Below are 22,977 nucleotides of genomic sequence, written 5' to 3'. Positions count from 1 at the left end.
ATTTATCCTTTGCGAAATAATTTCATTTTTGACAGTTAAATATTAAAAGCGTCAATCAAATTAAGAATAACATGATATAATACATATATATAATTATACAAAATATAATATCATAAATGTAATTATATAATTGTTAAATTTTATGTAATATGTGATAAAATTGCATATTTTTGTAATTACAATTGAAATTTGATTACGAGAGAGAGAGAGGGGGGAGGGGGGGGGAGAACCGGAACACATGGAAAACGGTCCCGTGCTTTCTCTCTCCCGTGCAGCGCGCGATGTCCAATTAAAGGATTAAGCTCGTGCCGGCGACTCCAATTAAGACTCTATTAAATATACACCCGTCGCGCACACGTGTATCGCCGTCAAAGCGAGATTTAAATGGCGCTGGCTCGTTTTCTCCTTCTCGCGCTCGTACATATTTGCTTCGAACAAACGCGACATCGCCTCGTTAATAAAGTTGACGTTAACTAACCGTATGAGGTTTCTTATCGCGAATTACGGAACGTACTTGTCGTTCCGTCGCGCCTTTTTTTCGTCCGCAACTGTTTCAAACATTTTCTCTGCGTCGATCATTTATTTTATACGTTTGATGGATAAATTTTAATATGTAATTTTGTATGAAAAATAAATTAAAATTTTGTAGCCTTTTCTCGCAAAAAAATATCGGGGCCCTACTGGGACTTGATCCTCTCTTTCAGATAGACTCTTTCATAAAAATCATAATTTTCGGGTTTTCGAGGTTCCCTTGTAAGTCATTCATCGCGCGCGGCGAAAATAATTGGGAATAAATCAAGTGTGGAAAATAAATCAAGATTTCTCTGTGAATTATGATGCCAATAAAATAAAATTATAAATGTTGAAATTTAGTGAAAGTTATCGTGAAATGACTTTCAGGCGACGTCAAATTTAATCGCAGGACTAAAAAGAAAATCAAGTTTCAAATCCGCGCTTTGAAGCTTAAGATGAGTTTAATCATTTATGCAAATAAGGGATACTCATGGAATTAATTGCGCTTGCATTATATTGGCAACCATATTACCATCAAAGTCCTGGTCTCAGTCCATCCGGTCGATGGTACGCATATATAATTTAATGTCATTCGCTGATTGCTTCGGAATTTGGGTCACGATATCCGTCCCGTGCAATTTGCGTCCGAAGATACGAAATCATTTCCCCTCGTGTGATATTACTCAAGTTAACGGCGATTTATATTATAGAGTAAAAACTATATACTCTTGTGAGTTGTTGAGATCGGAACTAATCGAAATCATTTTACTTATATGTTAAAATAAATATCAAAATATTTTATTAATTAAACTTGATTATTATTCGGAAAGATACTTCGCGATATTATTATGTTTTTTTTATATTAATAAAAATAAAACTTTTGCATCAAGTTTCAATCCAATTAAAGTATAAACATTTCGAAGAATCTTATAAATCGTTCAAACTGTTCAAACACAGCAAAACTGTGAAATACAAAAATATTAAAATTCGAAGCGAAATTATACTCGTCGCACGTCAAACTTTCGTACCGTTTGATGACGATTTTTTCGTTATGTTGCGTTTGCATATTTGAACGCAATTTTAATTTGCAGTTAAAGCACCATTTCCGTTAATGATTTATAGCCATGAAAAATATCGTCTCGCTCAAAACTCACGCGACAAAGTCATACATTTACACACGTTATATGTCACATGTAAATTATATTCTACAATAGAGTTGGCATTAGAGCGATGAATTGTTGGCGAGTGTTCCGAATTCCGAATCGCGAGAACTTTTAACAGATCCCTTTTGCGGATGAGTCATTTTCATCAGAAGCGGGCAATAATACCACTCGATTAAATTATTATTTTGTACACTATTATTTTTTATTTATTTATTTATTTATTTATTTATTTAAACAGGACTACTCTCTCTAGTACAAACAAGACAAATACATGGTTGCAAAGTGTTTACATCAGAAAGAAGAACATTACAAGAAAACGCTAATAAAAAATAATAGAACAAAATACAACAAAACATTCTGAACACATTGGCATAGAAATCTGAAAAAAATTTTTTTCACGAAAACAAAGCTTTCTCTATGAGGAAGTAAAAAGAAAAAAAGAGAAAGGATATGAAAATACAAATATATCTAACGAAGACAGTTAGATAAGGATCGTTTGAAAGTGCAGATCAACATGTGAAAAAAATCTACACTATCGGAAAACTTGTTTGCCGATAGACATACCCTATTTAAGACTTTTTTCCCAAAGGTACGGTGAAATTCTTCACAAAAAATTAAGCTATTTTTAAGAGGCTGGAATATGCAGTTTTATATACGAGCCAATAGATATGAACAGGTGATTTACGCCCACTAATCAGTTTATATAAAAACACTAACAATAAATCGAAAAAAGTTCTTCTATTTTTCAGTGTTAATAATCGAAGCTTATTAAAAATTGTATTATACGTATGATCGGAGAAGTTCATTGGATTATCAGTTAAAAAGCTTACTCTATGGAGAAATTGATGCTGGATTTTTTTACACTACTATTTGTCGTGAGAATAACATTGTCTTTGCGTCTTTGCATTAAATTCAGATGATAATTCATTTTTAGACGCGTGTTACGCGGAAGAGAGCCGGAACATAGTAATCTCCCTACTCACAAAAAGAGAAACTTAATTATGACTTCAGTTCCCTGCGACGCTATTGTACGATACATACTATATACATACACGAAGTACGTCGCGTGCAGCCATTATGCTAAAACCGATATAATTTAACGCGCGTCGTTCGAAACCGTTTCGTTAATGCAGAATACTTTGTCCGTGAGGTAATTCTTCGCGAAAAGGAGTTCATCCCGCTTCCCTATTAAAAAAGCACACCGAAAAAATTGTATTCTTAAAGTAAGAGGGCTGTATACTATAAAATCCCTCTTAACAGATATTCTTAAGTATTTCTAGAACAAATTCTAAAATTAGAGGAATATATAAAAGAATATATTCTATATGTTAATAACAAAAATGGTAATATGTTCTTTTATGCAGACCGTTCATTTGTGGTGTTATATGGTCATATTACAGCAATGCACATATAATTATATACTATTGCAATTTACAGTGCAATGTTTGTCACTGAAAGTAATTTTAATTTATGAATATATGGTATGTTAGAAATAAGTGAGGAATTTTTAAAATAAGAATACAATTTTTTCATACAGTAAAATGTTATGACGTTTAAGTCGAAGTACATGTTATATGTATAACGGAGTGCATTATATGAGGTTGCGAAGTGACGTCTTGGCTTAATGAACTAAAAACAATCCGAGTGAAAATAAACCTTGGCGTTTTTTAATTAAAAAGTGAGAGAAAAGAATAAAATATATAAATCAAAATTAATTAAATATAATAAGGCAAATCCTTTTCACACACATACAATTATATATCCATTATTTCTACACGCGAGTAAGTAAGCCGTCGCCGTGTTGTTTGCCAAAATAATTGTCGCCGTTTATGGAGTTTGCTCGCCCGTACTTTCGCACGCTTTTCAGCATCGCGCACAGCGTTGTATTTTAAAGCGTTCCTGCCTCTCGCTGTTTGCATTGAATTACGCCGGCTTTGCGACGGTGTCGTTGCACACGCAGTATGTACATACATATACGTATGTAATACGCGGAGGGTAAATACACAAGAAGAAAAGACACAAGAAGAAATACACGCGCGCGCACACCTCGCCTCTCAATCTCGCGTGATCTTGCCAATGCGTTTAAATGAGCGACGAGAGCGACATGTGGTGGCGAATGTAACGCCGGATATGTAACAGACGCGCGCGTTGATATTCTCCCCTAATTCCATGAAGAATAGAGATAAGGAGGCCGAACTAGCATGGAGGAATTTTCGAAAAGTGCGACAGAATGCCAAGCCTAAATGTAGTTTATTAATGCTTCGCAAGGTTGCGCTTTTGCCTCACGGGACTCACACGTACACGGTGGACTTCTGTGTTAGTCATTCTCTATCCTTCTTGCTCCCCATCCTGCAATCTCTCCTCTTTCTCAAACTAACGAGTATCATGTGATTGCAATGCCATCTATAGGTATCTACAGGTACTATTGCCGGGCCTCGGTTTGGGTCACATAGCGCGAACACACAGTTCGGCCTCCTTATCTCTATTCTTCATGCCTAATTCCGTGTAAATCATCTCGCGCGCGCGACCGTTCTTTCTACTCGGACATATCTCGGGCGCATGTGAATACGCCTTTGTATAAATGCATATGACGCAAGATGATGCAAAGAGAGGAAAATGAAAAAAAGAGACTAAGTGAAGGAGAAGAACAAGAAATTATTAGGAGTTTTTCTTTTATGTTCTTTTAACACCGTATGTATATGTACAAATGGTATCATTAATGTCTTCCCACTTGAAGATAGCCGCGTCCGAGTCAAAAATTAGTTAGACATATCGTGTCTAGTTTATTTGTGCATCATAACTGTAGATTTTTTGAAGGAACCGTTAGGCAACGTTAAGGCTATTGCACGTAAAAAAAATTTAGTCGTAATCGTAAGGCCGTAACCAAATCATCCAATCACAGCAAAGCATTCTTACTACGTTGTGATAATTCCTCTCTATGACTGGACAATTGCTTACGGCCTTACGACTAAAATTTTTTTACGTGCAATGGCCTTTAGGTTAATTATTTCGAAGTCATCAGTCTGACAGCTCTGGTTTGTAGAAGGGAGATTAAACCACGAGATGTGAAAATTAAAGTTTTGAGAAATGTATGAGATAGTTACACACGTCCGATATGTTTATACTAATGAAAAAATTGAATAAAATTGTAGATGAGTGTATCGTGTAATTGAGTTGACACAATAAACGGTTAGAGTGAAAGAACGTTGCTTCATAAAATATAATGCATTTTTAATCGAATATTGAATTGGACTCTGTATAGATGAACTTGCTATAGATAATATAAAGAAAAATTTACGAGAAGAGAAATTTCTTATATACAAAATTAATTCACAAGATTTCTATAGTTAAACGGCGAAGCTCGAGTACATTAATGCGACCAACATTTCGAACGTGCAGATTTTCTTATAAAATTGCATCTCTCTAGAAACCACCACTTCGATCCTATCAACTTGTGGATCTACTAAAGACATTGAAGAGTGGGAAGGGAAAGCGAGGGTAGTGGCTCGATAAAGAGGTGCGGTGCCGTGACGGCAGCATTGTTTCTTGCCGACTGCTGCATCGGCGGCTTTGCAGATTGCACTTAGCGTTTTCGCCGAGTTTTTTCCCCCATCCACCCCGCAAAAATAAGGCGACCACCGCTCAGGGGTTCGCCACTTCTTCCTCTTTCTCTTCTCGCTCCCCTCTCTCCTTCTCTCTCGTCGCTTTATCCTTCCCACTGCCATTGAGCGGTGAGAGGAGTCGCGGGAGTCCAATAAAAGCCCACTCTCCAACTTGTTCCGCGGATCTCCGCGAGTTGGGAGGGAAATTCGAGAGAAACAAAGGGGACACGCGGGAGAGAGCAAGCAAAGCAAGGGTAAATTTTAAAATGCATTTCCGCGGGGACGGGGAAGGAGAAGAGGGGGGAACGAGAGGAGAGAGGGAAAAGATGAAGAGAGGAGCGCGATATAAAGTTGGTGCTCTCGATTCATCGCGTTTCGAGAGCAACATCGGCAGAATTTAATATCGAGCAAACGAAAGTTTAATTAGCCGGAAGTTAGGAAGTCGCGACTCGGCGGAATTCGCGCCGACAGATAGATAGACAGACAGACGGACGCCGAAGCGATATCCCGCGATGGCGGAGGGTAAAAAGAGGGCAGAGAGCGCTCAAGAAACGTTGTCGTCACTGTGTAGAACGTAATGAAGATTTTCTCTCAATGGCGTTTAACTCGGCTGGATTATATGCGGATTTAAAGAGAAAAATTTAATTAAAACTTCAGAAAGATATTTCTCTTACACACACACGTACGTATCCATGCGTGCGCGCGCACACATATACATATGCAAATATATTTGAATGCAAAATAAGTTCACAGAAGGGTGATATATGCAAATCTTCATCCATTCTTATTGAATACTATAAGATATCGTAACAGCATGTTTTTAAACAAAAAATTTGATAAATATATAATATAAATATAAAAATTTATGACAAATATATTTTAAATAAATTAAATCTCACTAAATTGTTTGCATGATCACCTGTTATGTGCATTCATTGTTCATGTCATATCATTCATGTACATCTCATTTATTTAATTCACTGTGAATTTATGTTATGAGTGCTAAAGTTTCATTATACGTCCTGACACGCTAAAATAATCAAAGAATTGCAGTAATATTTAAACAAAAATATTATGAGTTTAAAATCGTACTAGAATTATCGATTCTTCAATTTTATCTATTTTTGTGTGGTTATACATATATATTTTTTAATTGTGCTCTTACTCTCAATATTAATCAGAGAGATATCTGATTTTTATCAAAACAATAATTTATCTAAAATTCAGTTAAAATTATCAACGTCGAAATAGAATTAACTATATCAAATCACAAGCATTGAACAAAATTACGGAAAAATTTACCACATAGAGAATTTATATGTGAATTTTATCTCTTGTATAATATACTCGTATATAACATTTTCAATTTCTTTTTGAAAAACTACTAATCTATTACGTAATGTATAAGAATATAAATTTTAATAAATATTAAAATTATTTTCAGGAAATATCAAATACACAAAATCCTCTCTCTCTCTCTCTCTCTCTGCATTTTCAACTTTAAGTTAGGTTAAGTTAGGTTAGAACTTTGCGACAATTGATGTTCAATGCTATTGATTATCTTCTGCTTTTGGCTATACATATATTGTTTAGTATATACATATATTGTACATGTTCTATATCGCGACATCGCGCGAGATACAATAAATTCCCTTCTTTGCCCCGCAAATCAAACTCGAATCCCAACAGCGACATACAAGAAACTTATGTTCCAGAAACCCGTCATCTCCGTTCGGGACGCATTTATTTGGTTGGCGGAATTTTTCAGAATATTTTCGCGTAAGAGTCGGATCGTAAATAAAAGAGAATCGCGCAAGTTTCACGTACTTGGTAGGGGGGCTGTTCGTAACTGCAATGTAAATTGCATTCAGGATCTTGGTTAGTGTCTCCAAGTTGGAGGAAAGCGTCAATCTAGCGTTGCAGCACTCCCCCCCCCCCTCTCTCTCTCTCTCTCTCTCTCTTCATCCCAACACAAAAAGACATCTTGCGAGAGAACGAGATCGTATTCACTGACAAAAGCGGCGAAGATGCTAAATTCACCGGGAACTATTCGGCCGTCGAACTAATTTAGCGCTCGGTTTAACAGGGTCGCCCGATCTGTCCTCGACTTGTTCCACTGCGATGCGAATCGCCGCCATAAAGGAGCCGCCCCTTTCCAACTATCCCCGATATGACTCCTATCTTCCACGGTGAACTTTTGAGGCCCGCATACTATCGCGTCGATAGTTGGATACCCTTACGTTTTCTTCGTTACGTTAAGCACGCCTCGTCTGCTTAATGAGAATTTGTCGTAAATCTGACTTTTAATGTTCTTCGGAATCTCTGGCAATCCTCGCGAGATGCGTCCGACGTAGGGAAAAAAGTTCGCCCTACGTTTTTCGGAACTTTGGTCTGAAAGTCGAACTAAAAGCAGTTGGAGAAAGTCCAGAGCAAGCTTAATTAATACACGTCCGCGAGCGCCAAATGTTTTTTTTTTTTTAGTGACATTTTTTCATGTGTGTGCCGCGTTCAATTAGTAGTTTCATATCCCGCTTGGTTGGCTGCATCTAAAAATGGGATCAAGTTCAATGTTCATATGTACTTAAAAATCCGAGTCGAATCTAATAATCAAGTTTCATTTTCTAGAATTCGAATAATAATTATAAGAAATATTTTACATACTTGCGAAGTGTAATCGAATCTAAAATAGTTATATTCGAATTTTAGATTGAGTACCTATACAAGGTTCGAAATAGTACTTATAGGTACTTTCTGTCGTAAAGAATCGAATTTCTTACAAGTAGTACTTGGTAAGATAACAAAATGTATTTATACTTGCTACACATCCATACATGCATACTCCTCATCTCACCTACATATTCACCTATTCCTACAATTTCTCATAAGTACTTATAAAATGTTCGAACATACTTGATCCAAGTTCCACTGTACTTGGAAAGACTCTATTGTTAGAAGTACTGCTCTTATTTTTTAAGTTTATAGAGAGAATCTATCTCGTTCATACAGGTGGATGGCATCCAATTGAACACATTGTTTATTGGTCAATTGTACCCAGGACTTTTAATTGTCAATAATACTAGTTACCCTAGGCACTGGTCGATATTAGTGGTTGTGTTCATTTGTATATATATCTCTCCCATCTCAGGTTTTAGTCTACTTGAAAATATTGTTTTTTTTCGAAAAAATCATAGAGAATTCAAAACTATGCAAACAAATTTAAATTTACTCAGATAATAATAAAGATACTTAATAAAAACTCTCATTGCTATAGCTGCATGTCAATGATATATTACTTTGGTAATCGGTGACCTTACTTTAAAATATTAGTATTAATAGCAATAAAAGAATAAGGAGAGACTTAAATACATATATATTTGTTTACTTTTTAAAAATAGATTTAAAAACTATATTTTAAACTCTCTCTTCTTGGTTACTTCTTATGAGCAGGTGAACGAACAAGATCTTTCGAATTTTTTCCGATTTCTCTTCGGCGCAACAGAAATCGATATTTTTGAGCTTTGGATTAATTTGAGAAAAAAGAGCGAAAAAACTGACGCGAGACGGAAGCTATTAAACATTGTATAATGTATCGGATGTTAGCAAAGACTGGATATTAAATTCCGTCCACTTCATCTCGTTTGGCAAACAATCTATTTTGCAAACATTCTCGAATATCTCCTTCGTGGACCACAATTTTCTTTCTCTTCTCCCTCCCCTTCCGCGACAGAAACGTCCGTGCTTAAAAGCAAGGTAAACTTAAAAATGAATCGATATCACGTCGCATTTGATCAATGCATTAGCGGCGACTTTTCCCGTTCGCGTGGTTTTAAAAATTTCAGTTCCAAATTGTCTGCATGTGCGATCACAGCTGCATATCTAGCTATTTTTAAATGGATGCCACCATCTCTCGCCTAAAAGGCTGCGCTTCCCTAAAATGCAGCGGCGAAGTGTTATAACTCCGACGTGTTGCTGGCACGAAAGGCAACTAAGGAAGAGGAGGGAAGAGGGCAGGCAGGATAGAGAAAGATCGCGAAAAATATGGGGACGGGGCGGATAATGGCGGCACATAGATGATAGCAAAAAGAGAGGGAAAGAGACAAGAGGACGCTGAACCGCGAAAATAAGACTGATGCTCGACAAAGTGGCGCTAAGGCTTTCTCGCTGCGATTTGCCAGCAATTTTTCTGGCGACATTTAGAAAATGTGCCCGTAGAAAATTCATTTTCCACAGAAGATGTATACTGCTAATTTTTAATTAAAAATTATATTAACAATAAATAACAATATTAAGTAATAATATTAAGTCCATAATATATAATAAATATCTATTTATAGAAGAGTATAATAATAAAGAGATAATGATGAAAAGATAATAATAAATTTATTATATGTTTAAAAAGAGTCTATATAATAAGTAAATCTATAATAATACAGGATATAACTTATAATACAGAATATTTTTAAATTTGCGTGGATGTGGACTAGCTATAAAGTATATTAGTCAATTTGCGCTCAATAATTTCTGGCAAATTCTTGATTAGAAAATAAAAATCAGGATATTGTCAGTTTTGACTGAACGCGCGCGTGTTTACTGCGATCAATTTATCTTATCTAATTTTGGCTAATGTTTGATCAGAAAATAATAAGGATATTATTTTGATATTTAACTAAGGAAATGAATTATTATTTTGAGCTTTGAAAAGACTTAAATTTATCATCATATTTGCTGACTTTAGATTGGAAAATTTTTAACTAATTTCTGCACAATAAATCTTCTAATAGTTTATCTATTAAAAAATGAAACCTATATTTACTATCTATAGTAACTAAACAGAATTTTATTTAAACAATATTTTTTATTTAGTCATTGGACAATAAATCTAAAATAATAGAAATCTTTATAGTTTCTCATTTGCGAGACTATATCAGTTTTCCTAAACATTTTTTTTATTTGGATAGTTTCCAGTTAATCAAATTTATAAATTTTATTTTTTAAAAAGATATACCAATTTTTCATGCATTGTGTAAAATTGTAATAAAATATTTGAAAGTGTGACTCAAATACGTATGTTTTATTGAAGGTTTTATAAATGAAAAATTAGGTTACAACGTGCAATGCTGTTTGCACATCTTTGGAATTTTCTGCAACTCGGGTTCGCGCTCGATATATCTCTCAACTTTCTTCGATGCACAAAGGTTAATTTAACGGCGAGTGACGTCAATAAGAAGGGAACAATATACTCGTTCGGCGCTTCCTTTGCTATCTTATCGGTTTCAGCGCGGTCGACCGAAATAGACAAGATGGTGCACTCTCTCATCATTAGCCTTCCATTGTTCCGTAGTTCTCATCCACGTTCGACCCATTTTATGCCTTATCAGTCAACATCTCTCCGACGCGTTGACTGAAGTGCGCCGACGAAACTAGCCGAGTTCTCTCTTGACAAGATCGTCCGTATGCGAAACTACCGAGTTTCCCCCATGACAAGATCGTCAGACGCCTTTTGTATCATCGTCTCTCTCGACCGAGCGGTTTCTGTAAACGTGTAGTATGTCGCTGATTTTTATGAAAAACAGAAGATAAGCGACACAATAAGCCACTTTTATCGTACATTAATCAGGGCGATACACAAATGTCTACACTAAACTTAGATCGCTAACTTTGGGTTTTGAAAAACTGTATGAAAAGCTGTGTCCGGTTTCGGCCATGACACCTTACAACAAAATGGCCGTTGCCGCTTTTTTGTCATTTGTTACATGGCATGTACTAAAATATATTTTTATTTTTTATTTAAATAAGAATCAAACGCGGTATAACGTATCAGTTTCAATGAAAATTTTTCATTTAAACTAAATTGTGTGCACATAGCACAAATAAATTAATATTTATTACAAATAAATATATTCTATACTTACCTAAATAAATGAAATCCATTTTTTGTATTATTGTTGCATTCCGAAATGCAACAACTACTCGGCATCTTTCCAGAATTTTATAATTTTATAATTTTCAAAATTATAAATGTCAACACAAACGCACAGACTGTCATTTTGTTATAAGATATCATATATGTACTAACAGATGCATCGCTGCCATTTTATTGTAAGGTGTCATGGCCGAAATCGGAAATCCGGCTGGCCTCAGCTTTTTTGATAGAGTTAGCGATCTAGGTTTAGTATAGACATCTGTGGAGCGATATTAATACAAAATATCCCCGTACATATATTTAATTATAAAATATATCGGTCGAGCGCCCTTTTATTTATTATGGAATTACGGGGGTAAGTTGAAACTATTAAAAAGCCTTGAAGATGAAAAGAAATTCCAAACAAATTTCTCGGTTAAACTTGTGTGCTATAACAAATAATGCAACATAATGTGAATCAACTTTTGTTATAATCAATAGTTTTAACTGTTATAATAAATAAAATAAAATCTCTTTTTATCGTACATCAACGAGTAGTAGCATTTCTTCGTAAATATTGGAAGAAATAATATTCAGATGATTGCCTCCAATCTATTGGTGCGCAGGCTGGCCCTTCGAACACCAAGCATATTTTCGACGATGTCGGGTCAGCAGACAGAAATATCGTCGGCGAACGTTTCGGCCATTAGCATTTCGGACACTCATGATTTATTCATGAAGAAAGCGCCACGTGTAGCAGTGGTGGGGACCTAACCTCCAAGAGGGAACTGCATCTCGATGGGGGAGCTTGGGGAGGCGGCATGCGGCAAATGTGCAACAATGCATCATGATTCGCTATGCAAACGGACACGCGCGCGCGTGAGGGAACCTCGTATAAACGCGCCCGCGTGTTTAAGTAAATGCATAAAACACGGGGAATACCCCGCCCGCGGTCTCGGTCATCCCCGAGAAATGCTGCGGATGAACGGCCGCTCACGTACGGGGTGGATCGCAATTATGCCGCCACTCGGAGTTTCAATTCAAACACGTGAAACGTAACGGGCATAGGCATAACGGATTAGCGGGATGTAAGAGGTCGCGCGCAGCGGTGAGAGAGAGAATAATGTTTATATATGGACCGTGAGAACGCGTCGCGGATAAGTGTAAGCGCGCCCGCATTTGCACCCCTTTTCACAAGAGAGAAAAATGTTCGATTTAAACTGTTGAACTTTTGTAAAGGGGAAAAATACAAAGTCACGGAAAAATATAAAATGTTAAATTTTTTTGTATCTTAAACATGTTACATCAAAATAAAAATTGTATTCTCGAAGTAAGAGAACATAAAGTACTTGTGTACTATAAAATTCCTCTTAACAGATATTCTTAAGTGTTTCTAGAATATCCTCTAAATAAAGAATGTATTCTTTGTTATAAAATGTTTTCTTTGCATGAATAACAAATGATCGTATATTTTTTTTATGCGGACCGTTCATTTGAGGTTATATTGTGACAGCAACGTATATATGTTATACAGTAGTGTTGTTGCAATTTATAGTGCAGTGTTTGTCACTGAATGTTTTTTTTTAGTTTATTAGAAGAATGGATAAAGTTAATAAGTGGCTCGAAAAAGAAGATAAATAACTGAAGATAAAAGCATTAGAGACGAGTAAGTAATCTTATAATTTAATTGTTCAGAACACAGGTCTCGTGCCTCATACTCGGTCTACATGTCTTACAATTAGTATTATATCTATGCTTTCTTTATGATCTTTCTTCTTTATCTGTAGGTTGTAAAATAATATACTTTCTTATGTTAATGTAAAAATAAATCCCATTTTGTCTACATCTTTTAAATTAGGAATATCTGATACTAATCTTTATAAGAATCCCCTTTTAAGAGTAAGAGAATCCTTTTGGCGTCTACTTTAGAACAGAATATTCTAAAAATAAGTGGGAAATTCTTAAAATGAGAGTAAAATTTTTTCAGAAATGTAGAATATAAAAAGTAGCTAAAGTTATATTACTGCACAGAGATAAGAAAGTTTGCAAAGTTAATAGTTGAATGTAGTAGTAGTATAGTTATAATGAGTAGTACTATTACAGTCCCTGATGATACCTAGATCATAGTGATCCATTGTATCTCCTTACTCTTGTAGTTAACTAGATGTTTGCATCCAGCCTGCAGCCTAGCACGAGGCTTATATATTAGATCCATCATTCTTGCTCTTCCTAGGTCTGACTTGGGAACATTCGTCTTCAGGTTTAGTTTAAATGTAAATTATATATGAAATTTTTCTCAATTTTATATGACATCGCTCTTTAGAGTATTCGTGAGAACTGCTATTATTAATGTTCAACGTGCTAATTACTGGATCATTAATGTTTCATTATTACTCAGACATTATTACTCTTTTACATGCTTATTGTTAACTCTTGAATCTTCCTTTCTTCAACTTTATGGTATTCTTGGAACTTGCGTGATATTAAGAGCATTTATAGAATCCTAGAACTTCCATTCGAGAAAGTTTGACTGACGAACGTACATCCTGCGAGAACTTACCAGTAACCACGAGCCTAGCGTACGAAGAACTTTCCACAGTGTCACCGGTCACGTGATGAACGGTGCGGCATCGATAAGTCGAATGGGCATCAGCGGGAGTCACCGAAAAGACGAGTAACTCTCCGGTTGGCAGCATGTGATGTTTCTCGCCTGCGAACAGAAATTGTAATCAGCGTATCAGCGATACAAAGCTCGGTAAAGAGAACGCAGAATATTTTATAACGTCAAATTATAATTTCGGCCTTTACCGTCTCTTTCGTTGGCAAAATTTCTCGAAATGTATCATTTTTGAGATATTTTATTTTTTAATTTCTGTATTTTACTTGTTTACTAATATACTGCATTTGCTGTTTCTCAACTTTTTTTATATAAAAATTTTAATTAATATGATTCTGTTAATTAATTTACTTATTATTTTACTTAATTTGATTATTAAATTTAATAGGTTTGTTATTATTAAATTTAACATGTTTGCATTTTTATAATGAATTTAAAGAAAGAATTTCACCCATTTTTATAGGGTTTCTGGGTCCTTCGAGCCCAGAGATGAGACATATACCAAATTGTAGGGCATTACGAGAGGATTGAAAATTTATAAGTGCCAATATCCAAAACATCCGTCGGTCAATGTTAGGACGTCATCAACGTTGGTGTATAAAGTGTATTCATTTTGTTATCTATGCTTATACACGATGCTTTCACACTTGCAATAAACATGATTTTTTATTTTGTAGTTAAACATGACTCCCAGAATTCTTGTTTTTGTATTTATTCTTTCCTAAAGATTTCTTTTTGCGTCCAAGGCACCTTCTCGTGAAGGTGTCTTGGACATAAAAATGGTGTTCGCATCGTAGGCTGCTATTCCCATATCAGCCGGTTATATGATATCTAGGATATGCTAAATATCTTTCAGAAAATGTACAAATAGCATAGTAATGACATATTTGTTATCTTAGACGGCTCCTACATTTTAAGAATAATTCAAGGGAGATAATTGAAAACTAAATATTTGAAAATTGTGGGGGAAAAAGTTATTTTTCTAAATTTCGATCTATTTCGCTAAAGTGCAATTTGAACTTTACAAAATACTCAGTATGAAGTACTCGACGAATCTCTTTCATTCCCTCTCTTTCTCTCTCCCTCTTTCTCTCTCTTTCTCTTATATTCTTGACCTGTCGTCTTTGTCGAGCTTCCATTAATATGGAAATTTCTTTAATGGAAAAGCGCGGGCGAAAACGGCCGATTATAAAAGTCGCGTCGCGAGAAACAATAATAGCAGAAAAATGATTCGCAACTAGACTCTCTTTTTCTCTCTCCCTCTCACATAATGAAGAACTATCTCCGTTGAAGCGAACCTGTCTAAAACGTACGATCAGTAGAGACAGAAAGATGCCGTATCGATACGATTGAGAATCAATACTCGTAAAAAATCGAACGTAACCGCTGAATGATGACAGCGTGCCCGCCAGCGCACTCAGTGGCTTAAAACGGGTAGGTGGTCGGTTAAAAAAAAAAACGAGAAAAAAATTAGCACCTCTCGAGTGAATTCCATCAGCGATCGTTGTTGCACTTGTGCTCTTTTTCTCCCTTCTGTTATATACGCTCATATCTCCGTGAATCAAAAATTTTATAAAAAAATTTTGAGAGAGAGAAAGTTTTATAATAGAGATACTTTAATCTATGTATGTAATAGTGTTGTACTCTGTATTGAAATTATGGAAAAAACACAGATTCTGTTATTTAAGCCTTTTTCTAGTATATTAATATTTTCAATTTCAAATATATGTTTTATTATTATTACATTAATAATATTGCAAATATATTATATATAGTATAAGTTATTTTTAATACAGATTATAAGAAACAATACGTTCGTAACAAATCACATATTGCCGCGATAATGAATACGTTTCAATCAATAATTGAATAATTAATGATCCGAATACAAAACAAAATACGCGCAAAATAAAAATATATATAAATGTAATAATAGCGTTATTCAGTACATTTAATAAATAAATGGCAAACGTGAGAAAATGTAGACGCAATGGCTCGTTGCTCAGATTATCACATTAATAGTAAAAATTTGTATAAAATTGTGTCCACGTGTTCATTACATACATATATTTAAAGTAGGATTATTAATTTATGAACTACACTCATTATGTGGCCGCAAAATTCACGTACAAAGAAAAAACGGAATTAAAAATAAGGTTATTATCTTTTGTCTTATCCCGAATTATTATTAATTAATCGCATCTCGCACAAAGTATTTTCGTAATAAATTTTATAATTTTTGCAATAAATTACACGTTTTAAAGCGCATCACGCTTTCACAAAGGAAAATTCGCACTCTGGGCAAAATTTTCACTTCAGAGAGGGAGAATTTACACAATTTGAAAAATATGCTGCTTGTGCGCTATAGAATATACCGCAAAAAGCGATACCAATTTACGAGCGTAATATAACGATCGATTAATAGTACGTAATTACGCGCGCGTGTCGTGAAATAATAATTAATAATCGTAATATCACATGAAATTTTGTTAATTGCTCGCGATTCGTATTTATGGAATAATCAAAGAAATTGCTCAGTGCGTAGAAGCACCGAGAAAGAGAGAGAGAGAGAGAGAGAGAGAGAGAGAGAGAGAGAGAGAGAGAGAGAGAGAGAGAGAGAGAGAGAGAGAGAGAGAGAGAGAGAGAGAGAGAGAGAGAGAGAGAGAAAGAGAGAGAGAGAGAGAGAGGCGCAATAATAAATTAATTTCCTGTCAGACGGTCGGACGATCGATAGAACACACGGTCGGGGGAGGGTTGGATTCAGGATACGAACCGACATTCAATACTCGACGTTGAATGAGCGTTAATCAAACCCCGTAGGAATTTAATGGGTCCGCGGGAAAGAGGCCGGCACTTCGCGAAGGTCCTTCCGTTTTCCATTGCGTTTTCAGTTATTTTTTGAAAACGATGATTGTGTATGTACCAGCTGCCACTTCATTTCTTCGTTTCGTCGATATATTCCGTGCTCTTGATACTCTGCATTACGCGAATTAAAGCGCTTCGTTATATCGAGACATTTTAATTTTCCCCAATAAACAATGCGCGGAATGTAGAGAGATTTTCGATGCACACATTTTTATTTGTATAGAATATTTTTCAAAATAAAAAAATAGAAAATTTATATGACATCGTTCTCTTTTCTCTTTCAGTTATTTCATTTATTCTTATATATAAAAATATCTTATACATGTATAAAAATTTGTATATAAAATTGTTTTAAGAATATATAATCTCAAGCTTTTTCATTAAAATGCGTATGAAATAAGACATCCGCGTGCAGTTTTTATTAACACATAATCTACACTAAAATTTTTGTTATATTTTAAATATTGTATATAGCGTTGGAATGAAGTATCTTACAAGTAGGTTCGAATTTATTTGCTTGATTTTGAATGATTACTCTCTATAATTACTTAAAAAAAAAAAAACAGTATTTTCAAGTAGATTCGAACCTGAACAAAATAGATTTGAACTGTCTATTTATAAGAATCTCGAAAAACAAAATACTTAATACTACGAAAAGCAATACTTCCAAATACATTCGAACCTGGATCAAGTATGTTCAAGTCTTTTATGAGTACTTATGAGAAATTGTGGGGATAGAAGAATGGATGAGCGAGTGAGATAAGGGAATGTGTTTATGCTGATGTGTAACAAGTATCATAAATAGATTTTTTTATCTTAAAGTTTGAATACTACTTGTAAAAGATTCTTTATACGATAGAAAGTACTTATAAGTACTATTTCGAACCTTTTGCAGATGTACTCAAGCTAAAATTTGAATATAACTGTTCTAAATTCGATTACTTCGCAAGAGTACATATATGAAATATTATTTCTTATGATTATTATTCGAATCCCATCTTTAATTATATATAGTTTTTATTTTACCTATGCAATTTCATCATTTAATAATACAACGCATTTATTTATTTCCCAGAAATTTCTACATTGAATAACATCGAAACTATTCTCGAAATTTTCGCAAACGATTGCATTATCATATAAAAACATGCGTTTTGATACAGAAATTCGATGCGGATTTCACATCTGCTCATTATGCGCATTTAAGTATCTAAATTTAGTATCTGTATGATTTAGAGCGAACAAAACGCATCGTGCAGAACAATTTAAAAACCCAGCAAATTACTCATACCTATACGTTCACACATTTATAGACGGACGAAAACGTAGTAAATGAGAATCCGCGTTCAATCATTTTTCCCCGCAGGCCGAAAAGTCACTGGGGCGACCGCGATTATTCGCGTTTTTTCCGCCGTGACGCTCGGCGAAAAGATATATATACAGGGTGTTTCTAAATAAGTGCAAAAAATTTTAGGAGATGATTCTTTATCGAAAATTAAGGGGGGTTTTTCATATAAACATATTGTATTTCTATATCCCTTCCCGAGGAATTACACTCCTCCAAACAGGGAGATAAAAATTAGGTTTTAAATTTTTTCTCACATTTTTTGGACAAGTTAAAAAAGTGAAATTTGGTGGATATTTTCCACTGAAAAGGATATTTATTAATATTTTTTAAATCTTCCCGTATTGTTATAAGGGGATGAAACCAACAACTCCTATTCACTTTTTTATTAGAACTTTTTAACAGACCGGAATGTGATCATCTAAAAATAAAATGCGTTAGAAAAGCTTGATTTCTTTAAAAACTTCTTTATTTCTCTCATTTTTTCCGTAAAATTAATAGTTTAAAAAAAAATAAAAACCTAATTTTCTTCTCCCCCTTAAGGAGTGTAACTCTTTAGGGAGGGATCCCACTAGTATATATCTATATGAAAAACCCCCTTAATTTTCGACAAAGATTTATCTCCTAAAATTCGGACTTATTTAGAAACACCCTGTATATAGATATATCGCACCAACGCGGACCGTTTTCCGCGCCCATAAGCATTCCGGTCCGAAAGGTACGCGGGACGCGCGACTCCGTGGAAAATGCACCGCGCGAAAATATCTCGCGCTTTCTTCCTCTTTTTTTTCCGTGTCCCTGTGTTTCTCTCCCCTCTCCTCCTGCCTCTTCCCCCCTCTCCCATAATACACGAGCCAAACCGTATAAACGAGAGCGCATCTTCCGCCAATACAGAAGTACACCCGCGCGTTGCGTCCACGCATCTTCGCTATCCCCCCCTTTTCCCCCTTCCCGGCAATGTCAATATTTCGTTGTTTGCGCGCATCCGCGTCGCGCGTGCACTTTGTTCCGGAGGAAATTGCGCGGAATTCCAGCCGCGTTGAAATGCGCGTCGGTTCGACCGGGGAGGTATGGTTTGGGAGAGGGGGGTAAAGAGGAGGGAGGGCAAGAAGGGGCGCGAGCAGGAATGCACGGTAAGTCTGGGTCGACCTCTTAAGGTCGGCTCGTGCGGTGCAACGGCGGTTGCATACCGGCTGCATACGAGACGAAATGCCCGGCCGTAAATGCCGTCGCGAAAAGGGAAGCGAGAGAAGAAGGCATCTCCGTGCTTAAAGAAAGGAAGAGGATAAGTGGAGAGGAGGAGGGGGGGGAGTAGAAGTGGGAGAGGGGCGATGAATCGATCCTAATAAAAATAACTCGAGAGATTCTTCGGCGTTTTGTCCTCTCTCATTGTGCGCCCTCTCTCCCCCCCTTCCCTCCTTCTTTCTCCTTTTCCTATCCCCTTCGTCCTTCTCCGGCGGAATGATTACGCGACGATCGTGCGCGAGAAATAGTTGGCATATTTAGACGGCGGGTTCAAAGTTCGCGTTATAGTTAGGTAATATAGGAAATATCCAGAATTTATATTTCGAGCTTCTTTATAATCCGCAATGGCTGTTAAATATGATAATAATAAAAATATGATAATAATAAAAATATAATCAATAAATTTAAGTGCTCTTTTATATATAAACTCTAAATTTATATAATGTTCTTTCTATTTTTATAGAATATAATACAGAAATACAATGAGTAAGTTCAACCGCGTTTCTTTCAATAAAATGTTATTTAAAATTCGGCTATTATAATTTAAATCAAAATTTTTATGTAAAATATAAAAAAATTTATTAATTGTTATTATAAATTAATTGGAAAGTTTGGAAATATATAAAAAGTGCTCACAATATTTTGTTCTTTTGGAGAATTTATATGTAAGATAACAATTATTAATATTAAAATAATATAAAAATTAATATTAAAATGTTTGCAGAGATGTTTATATGTTCTATCAGCGATACATAGAAAATATTGTCTTATTTTTATTTTATATCTATGTACATAAACTTTATTAAGAAACTTTATTTTATAAGATTAAAGAGTGTCTTAATACATACACGCGTAATGTCTGATCAAACGCGGATATAAACTACTAGTTCCTCTCTTCAGAAGAATAAATTTCGAGAAAGAAATAAAATGGTATCTTTCAAATTTTAAAAATTAATTAATTTTGTTTTAATTAAACAATTAAAAAGCAATTAATAAAAATAGAAAATATCGTCTTATTTTTATTTTATATCTATGTACATAAACTTTACTAAGAAACTTTATTAAGATTAAAGACTGTCTTAAATACATACACGCGTAGTGTCTGATCAAACGCGGATATAAACTACTAGTTTCTCTCTGCAGAAGAATAAATTTCGGGAGAAAGAAATCAAATATCTTTGAAATTTTAAAAATTAATTAATTTTGCTTTAATTAAACAATTAAAAAACACACACAATTAATAAAAATTAATAATACTTCTGTTTTACAATAGTTTTATTATCAAAATCTTAAATTGCAATATTTATATCTTATTTACTTTTAAACTCGCGCGCGCGTCAAAAGAAATTTTTACAATCAACGTCTCGACAAAAATGATCAGCATTTTAAACCGACGAAAGAGGATCGTTTTTCAGCTCCATACGTATACGTATCAATAATCCGCGGATTAAAAAGCATCGACAGTATCGTTCGCGGCGTGCATCCTCATCCTTGATGTTCCATCATGTGTATCGGTTCGCACGCTCTCGATTCGAGGAAATCTCGCGCTCTATGATATGTATATACGTTGATTAGATCGTCGACAGGTTTTTTGTTTTGTTCGATTCGCACTTCGATTCCCCCTTCGTGAAATTCGTTTTATGCATGTTGAAAAAAATTGTATTTTTATTTTAAGAATTTTCTATTTTTTTGTGGAACCTGTTTTAAAATAAGCACCAAAAGGATTCTCTTATCTTAAGAGAGGAATCCTCTAAAGATTAGTATCAGATATTCCTAATTTATAAAAATGTAGAAAATGTAGATAAATTCTGATAATAATTTTTGAAAGTATAAGAGAGAAAAATATCTATACATATAAAAGATTCTTTATAAAAAACATAATATTAAGGCATAATATTAAGCGCTTTCCGATACATAGAGTACACATAATAACATAATGCATCTATTCGATATATGTATCACGTTGATTAATTTATGTCGAATGTTAATCAGCTTAAATGCAGATTTATAATTAACAAGTATATTAGAATTCACTTATTGCTCTAATATCAGAAAGAATAATGGCCGGTTAATGGCTATTGCGCCTTTTGTTTTGTATACAACATAATGCTTTCTCTCTATTGAAGATTCCATATTAATAATAAATCACATTATGTGTGTTATGTATTGTGGAAACTCATCGCCAAATAACTTTGATACATACATGTCTACATTTTACAATTTAAAAAACTTGAACATAATTTTTACTCTTCTGACCAAATAATTTAAAATCATTGAAAATATATAACATTATATTATAAAATATATTACATTATATTATCAAATAAATCTACTCATGTGTCAGCGCACTTTAATGATTCACTTCTGTGTTGACATCTGGACCCTAACATATATCTGTTTTATTTCTAACAATGAAATATCTCACGGTACGTGAATAATGCGGTACGAAAAAGAAAAAAGAAAACATTTGAATCAGCATATACACGGATATTTCCATTTTTTGAAAAAAACAAGTTTATTTTAAAAACAAAAAAGTGAGCAAAATATTTCAACCTTTTGCACAAAACAAACAAAAAAAATATTACAGTTGATTTACATTTTTAGCAAAGTATATTTTAGAAGAGTACAAAAATATGTGATTGAACAAGATTGCACGTAGATATAGTACTATATGCGATAAGAGGAATTACGACGAACAGTGTGACAATCAAAGCGACTAATTGTACACAGATCGTCATTGAAATTCTAATCCGACAGTTCCTATCACACACGCGAATTCAATATTAACCTTGCTATAATCTACGTAGCGGACGAAACGGATTAATGGGATTACCCTATTTTGTACTTCAATTATCTGCATGTCAAGATTCTGAAGTTTTTGCAAATTTATCGAATTTTGTAATTATATATTATTTTGTTACATTTTTCTAGAAGTTTTTGACAATATTTGACTTCATAGATAATTATTTGTTTATAACATTATAAATCATAAATAGGTACATATATTAAAAATAAGATAATTGTAATTTTTAACAAAAATGTTAAAAAAAAAAGAAAAAATATGCCAAATAAAAAAATATTCAAATTTGTATATATACAACAAATAGGAATTTGAAAAAAATTAAAAACTATTAAATTATATGTTACAAAATTAAATGTTCAAATATGTATATACTGTACACAAATGGTTATCATTTCAAACATTTTTTATAATGTAAAATATATATAATTATTAAAAAAATAATTATATATGATTTTATATATATATATATATATATATATATATATATATATGAACATCTATATGAAATTGAAAGTCTTTTGATAATACGATATATGCAGAAGATTGTAAGAGATTGCGAAAACATTTGGATGATCCCGGAGGAAAATGTCATAATGCAAGATGAAGGTTACAATTTCCTTCGTAATGAATCTCGGTCTGTGAGTATACGAATGATTTATGTATATATCGATTATTACCGAAATATATCTCGCGCTAGATTTATTTCGACCATGAGCGAATTCTCTCTGGAGTGTCGTGTACGAAACGCGGATTCGTGGATTTTAAAGAAAGTTCGTTTCATTCCCACGTGCATCGTTTGTCACCAGCAAAAACTGCGATGAATCGACCTCGAGTTCGCGAATATTGCGTTATTCTGGTAATCTTTATCAAAGCGCATTTTTCGCAGGTATACACAGTTAATTATAAAATATATCGTGTCACA

The 22,977-nt window shown here is 34.2% G+C and overlaps 1 protein-coding gene across 5 annotated transcripts in view; it reads right to left on the bottom strand.

The window, feature by feature from the left end:
- Positions 1 to 22,977, bottom strand: part of LOC145941191 (cell adhesion molecule Dscam2) — a 224,625-nt gene that overhangs the window by 75,695 nt on the left and 125,953 nt on the right. For all 5 annotated transcript variants that reach the window (XM_083047129.1, XM_083047128.1, XM_083047131.1 and 2 more), the window contains exon 5: positions 13,741 to 13,890. In XM_083047129.1, coding sequence (XP_082903255.1) covers positions 13,741 to 13,890 — 150 coding nt within the window. The remainder of the gene's footprint in view (positions 1 to 13,740; positions 13,891 to 22,977) is intronic.

Source organism: Prenolepis imparis, unplaced genomic scaffold, assembly GCF_030444845.1.
Source record: "Prenolepis imparis isolate NDT839.2.m4 unplaced genomic scaffold, iyPreImpa1.0 SCAF_9, whole genome shotgun sequence".
Taxonomy (NCBI): domain Eukaryota; kingdom Metazoa; phylum Arthropoda; class Insecta; order Hymenoptera; family Formicidae; genus Prenolepis; species Prenolepis imparis.
Note: the sequence above shows the minus strand (reverse complement) of the source record. Positions and strands in the feature narration are given on the sequence as shown.